Here is a 5299-nt window from a genome sequence, read left to right on the forward strand (position 1 = left end):
AAACAAACAGCTTTTGATTAATAGTTCTATTAAATACTCGTGACGTGCACTAGCAGTGCACACATTTATATTTCATGTATACATACTATATTTATATAACTTATACTATATATTTATACTATAGACTAGAACTATGCAACACTGTTGATTCGTAGAATTACAACTTTTAGTCTGCAAAACAACATCCTGTAACAAAAAACATTTCAATAAAGATAGTGATTGTCTTTGTTAAATTTTAAGAACCACCACTAGATCCTTGTCCAGCAGGATCCATACTTTAGAGAAGAGGAGCAGTCAAAGGTCCAGCAACTGGCTTTTCCTGTGTGGTATGTGATCCCAAGTTCCAACAGACTGACACTTTTTTTGGTTTCATCCTGGAGGTGGGCTGAACTCCTCTGTGAAACATGGCTATGGGACATGAGGACCAGAGGGTGACTGGGGAAACCAGGTTCCTGAAAGTGTTCTCAGACCACAGTGAAGGGCAAGTTCAGTCTTGTCCCAAATCTCCCCATGTTACCAGCTTGCCCCAAGTCACCACCGCACAGTTTAGAGGTTCTGCCCATCGTTATCCTTTTCTTCCCACCTGGCATTCATGCGCCAGTATTGCTGTAACATTCCTCAGAGAAAACATGTGATAGCCATCCTCCAGCGGCTGCAGTCAGCTAAATACAATGCAGCGAGATTTGAGGATTCTTCATCTCCCAATGTCTGTGGAGCCTCTTCTTCCAAACCCACAAAGCCAAGGTCCTCCTCCGTTCCGCTCGCCGTGTCCGCGGGCAGCCCATGTTCCGGGGCAGAACAGCTTGGCGAGCAGGTTCAGGAGCCTCTGCCGCAGGTCCCACCTGTCGCCGATGCGGGTCAGCTCCAGGGCGCACTCCACTGCCGCCTCGCGCCCTGCGGAAACGCGCGTGGTTACCGCTTTAATGAGATCCCCACTGTACGGTAGTTTTTGTCCAATTTTTTACTTTTTACTCATCATGAAGCACACCCCGTCCCGCACCCTCTCTGCCCCCCACTCGCTGGGAGCATCAGCTGTATCCCTCTCGCCTCCAAACGGGCGCCCGCAGCCGCGCCGGGCGCTGGCCGCCCACCCGGTGCTGGAGCCGGGCAGCAGCGCCCGGGCGCAGGACGGTGCGTCCCTGTCCCTGTCCCTGTCCCTGTCCCATCCCATGCCGTCCCGTCCCCTGCCTTTCCCTTCCCCCGCCGGTACCTGCAGGAGCGGCTGGCGGCGCGGTTTTGCGCAGGGTCCGGCCAGGCATCATCGCGGCGGCGGGACGAGGATCGGCGGGGCACGGAGCGCCGGAGCTCGGCGAGACTCGGCACAGGGCGCCTAGGCTCGATTCGGCGGGGCACGGAGCGTCCCGGCCCGACGGGACACGGAGAGCTTAGGCTCGGTTCGGCGGAGCACGGGGCGCCCAGGTTGCTCTCGGGCCGGTGGCAGCAGGGTTCTGCCGGCAGGGGGGCGGAGCGCGGCGCTAAAAGCGCGGCTGCGAGTCCAGCGGGGATTTCCCTCCGTCCTGACGTAGCGAAAAGGCGCGGGGATCCCGCCCCCCCCCACGCCCAGCGGGCAGGCGGTGGCGTGCCCGGGCGGCGTGGGGCCGCGGTCGGGACACCGCCTACTCTGCCGGCCCGGAAAGGGCTGGAGGGATGCCGTGTGCGGGGCAGGAGGAGATGGGAGGGTGGGCTGTGCGCGGGGCACAGGTGGAGGGATGGGGAGTGCTAAGGGAAAAGGGGATGGAGGTGTGGGGCGGGTTTGTGGAGGGATGGGGAGATAAACGGTGCGGTTTGCATCATCTGGGCAAGAAGGGGCAGAAGGGCGAGGTGGGCTTGCTCTAGGCAAAGAGAGATGGGAGAGTGGGCTGTGCTTGCGATGGTGGTGGTCCAGGAAAGGTGGACAGGGTTGCAATGATGATGCTGAGGAAGAAGAGGTGGAGAGATGGAGAGTGCTTGGGCAAGCAGAAGAAACAGATAGAGTGTGTTATTATCATAGAAGCATAGAATAGTTTAATTTGGAAGAGACTTCTTAAAGGTTATCTAGATCAGCCCCCCTGTATTTTGCTGCTTGTAGCCACAAAGACAGAAAGATCTTCAACTAGATCAGGTTGCTCTAAGCCCCATTCAATCTGACCTTGGATGTTTCCCAGGATGGAACATCCACCACCTCTCTGGGCAACCTGTGCTGGTATTTCACCATACAAATAAAAAACTTCTTCCTTATAGTTAATCTAATCAATGCACCCCTAGTTTAAATAATTACTCTTTGTCCTATTGCAAAAGGTCCTTCTAAAATGTCTGCCCCAGTTTTTCTTATAGGACCCCTCCAGGTACTGGAAGGCTGCAATAAAGCATTCCCAGAGCCTCCTTTTCACCAAGCTGAGCAATCCCAATTCTCTAAACCTTCTTTCTATTCAAAGTGATGGTGACCTTGCCCTCAAACCAACCATTGAGAAACAAGCTAGCCCATACTCATGTACCACTTGCAACAGCTTGGGGCCACCCTCCTCCACTGCTGGATCTTCCCTGTTGCGGTGCAGGGTCTGCATGGCATGGCTCTGTCTGATGCATGCCAGGGCACACTTACCTGTGCCTGATGTAATTTTAGATGGAGCTTTTTGCAGAAAGCAAGAGCTGGAACAAAGTCATGCCCGTGTCTTTGCAATTGTTGCAGAATGCTGGGAGAGCTGCCAGTGATATGTGGATCACTCATCTGCCTCCTATCTCTGAGAGAGCTGATATTTCATGTTGTGACACATGCCATGGACTTCTGCTTTTAGGGGAAAATGAAAACTGCTTGATGTAAAGAAAGCACAGATGGGTCAGACATAACAAAGAACTGATTTATGGCTGAAAGTCAGTAAATTACTACCTCTCCCATCAAAACACAACTTAAAATGTAATAGTGTAATACAGACCCACAACAGGATGTTGAGAGGTTCCATTCTCTGGGGTAGGAGCCTCTGAAGTAAAGTGTCTAGAAATGCTGGTGACTTTGAAGTTCCATTAAAAGGGGAAGCATTTACCAGCACAGTGCAGTCAGCCTTTTCCCTGCTATTTCCCAGAATGATGGGAAAACATATTGAAACACTGCTAATTTCTCTCCCTGTGTAGGAAACCTCAGCCCCCTTGGTGCCCGACAGAAGGCAGCTGGCACAGTGGTGCTGCAGGGCTGGCATGTGGGAGGGGCAGTGCTACGAGATCACGGACAGGGCATTTCTCAGGGTGAGATATCTAAATGAAAGCTATAGCTGGATGAAGCTTTTGCAAGGCCTTCCCAAAACAGTAAACCATCTCTGTCAGCTCCACACGGGGCAGCCTGCCAGATCATGACCTGGTGTCAGAGCAGCTTAGGTTGGCCACTGAGACGTTTCTAATATTTTTGAGGATATATTGTCTTTGTCTCTCAGCTGGTGTATAACCTATAAGGCATGTGGACTAATTTCCATGTTCAGCCCTGTTCAGGCAGAACTGGCCTTTGTCAGTCATTCCTGTTACATAAGAAACTGTGTCTTCAAAACAAGTTTGTTGGGTTTTAGGAGATGGCAAGGCAGGTAAACAAGTCAGGAGGATGTTTGCATGATGCGTCATCCTTCGTGAAGGAGGTGTGGTGGTCTGCAGCATGTGATGCCTAGGGCTGCATCTCCAAGCCACAGTCCAACAGCTGCTCCACAAATCATGGAAGCCTCTCCAGAATGTCAGTACAAGGGGCTGGGGCCTTACTGAGACTGCCATCTTCCTAAGGGTCACCCCACATGCCCCTGCTGCCCTACTCAGTGCTCAGCAGTGCCCAGTGCAGGCAAAGCACCCACAAACTTAAGCCATGAGGTCACACTGGTCTCTTGTGCCGCTGGCACATGTGTATGACTTTGCACATTTGTTTTGCATGTTTAGACAGAGCCAGATATAACCAGCGGCTTGCTCTTCTTTGTGAGTCTGGAGACAGATCAAATCCTTGGGCAAATTATTTAAATTACTCTTCCTCTAGTGAAGCCAAAACCAAAGTAACCTCAATCCTGTCCTGCTCAGCAACACTTCCTCACCCTGAAGGCAGATAAGCTTAAAGGGCAGCTTGTCTCTATACCCCTGCAGCCACAAAAAGAGATGAGCCCTTCTTTTGGGTGTTTGTGGGAGACAATCTTTCCTATCAGTGCACAAACCAGTGAGATAGTCGAGTTGAGAGCATTAATTTATTTTCTTTGTTTTATTTTAAAGTGATAAAGGTAATAAAAACAAGATAACAGGTAATAAAGGATACAAGGTAATACAGAAGGATAACAGGTAATACAAAAGGGCACACTTCAGTGTGCAAAATGGGTTAATAGACCATCCTGTGAGCCAAGTACCTGAAGTGCTTGTCTCCCTATTGCTGCAGCCAGAGCCATGTATCTGAGTACAGTAGTGTAATGCAGGGAGACCCACTACTGTTTAGAGGGGAATTGCCTCAAGTTCCAGATCTGGCCCACATCCTCACAGGGTTTTACTGGTGTGTGAGGGAGTTACTGATGTGTAAATCACAGCCTATTTTGGCGGGAACAGCACATGCTGGGGCCGCTGCTAATTATAGGATTGCGCAACACACTGAGCGAAAAGAATATGATTGTGGTTTCAAAAGCCACTGGCAGGCTCTGATGTTTTCTTGTTTCGATTCCCCTAAACAAAAAGTGTAACTGTGGGAAGTACAGACCCCTGGGAATCTGCTCTACCAGAGCAGCCACAAAAGCTCTTTATTGCTGTGGCCACACTGAGCAAGACCACAGGTCGCCAGGTGGGCTTAGCCATGGCAGGCAGCAAAACAGCAGCCCAAGGAGCACTGCCCAGTTGGTGCTGCTGTTCAGTTTATTTCTGCTTAGTACCATTTAAAGTTATTGCAATTACACAGCTGAGAAGAGAAAATCATCTTTAGATAATGTGCCCCAAGCTTCCCTGGTGTGGGTGATGTGGTTTTATCAGGAATGTGTCCATAAAAGACAGCATGTGACATACTCTCACCACGCATTAACAACAGTGGGCAAGATTGCTGAAAGGAAATCGAATGTTGCAGAAACGAAATCAAGAGTGGGAGAGAAAGGAAATGATGCGTTTTTTTCTCTGAACTCAGTTATTTGTGCTGAATCATTTTCAAGCAGTTTCTGCACCTTCCTCTAACATCTTAAATAAATCTCTGATACTGCTTATCATTGGAATTTATCTTCTCGTCTTCCCAAGATTGTGTTGACAGCTCTTGTGTTAACTGAGAAACTGTTTGTTTTTCTGTCTCCCTTTTCCCGTTTCTGCAGACTGCAGAGTCGACAGTTCCTGTTGA

General features: G+C 50.0%; 1 protein-coding gene across 1 annotated transcript; it reads right to left on the reverse strand.

Annotated features, from left to right (window-relative positions):
* Positions 1 to 694: 694 nt before the first annotated feature.
* PMAIP1 (phorbol-12-myristate-13-acetate-induced protein 1) lies at positions 695 to 1262 on the reverse strand. The gene is made up of 2 exons (XM_053932697.1): positions 1211 to 1262; positions 695 to 894 (listed from the first exon to the last, which is right to left on the reverse strand). The coding sequence occupies exons 1-2, from the start codon at positions 1260 to 1262 to the stop codon at positions 695 to 697; spliced, it is 252 nt and encodes an 83-aa protein (XP_053788672.1).
* Between the last annotated feature and the right edge of the window lie 4037 nt (positions 1263 to 5299).

The sequence above is a fragment of the Vidua chalybeata genome, chromosome Z (genome assembly GCF_026979565.1).
Source record: "Vidua chalybeata isolate OUT-0048 chromosome Z, bVidCha1 merged haplotype, whole genome shotgun sequence".
In the NCBI taxonomy this organism is placed as follows: domain Eukaryota; kingdom Metazoa; phylum Chordata; class Aves; order Passeriformes; family Viduidae; genus Vidua; species Vidua chalybeata.

Coding starts and splice junctions, on each gene's coding strand:
- PMAIP1 (XM_053932697.1), bottom strand. CDS start 1,262: ATGATGCCTGGCCGGACCCTGCGCAAAACCGCGCCGCCAGCCGCTCCT. Junction 895..1,210: donor GCCGCCAGCCGCTCCTGCAG/GTACCGGCGGGG, acceptor GCGTTTCCGCAG/GGCGCGAGGCGGCAGTGGAG.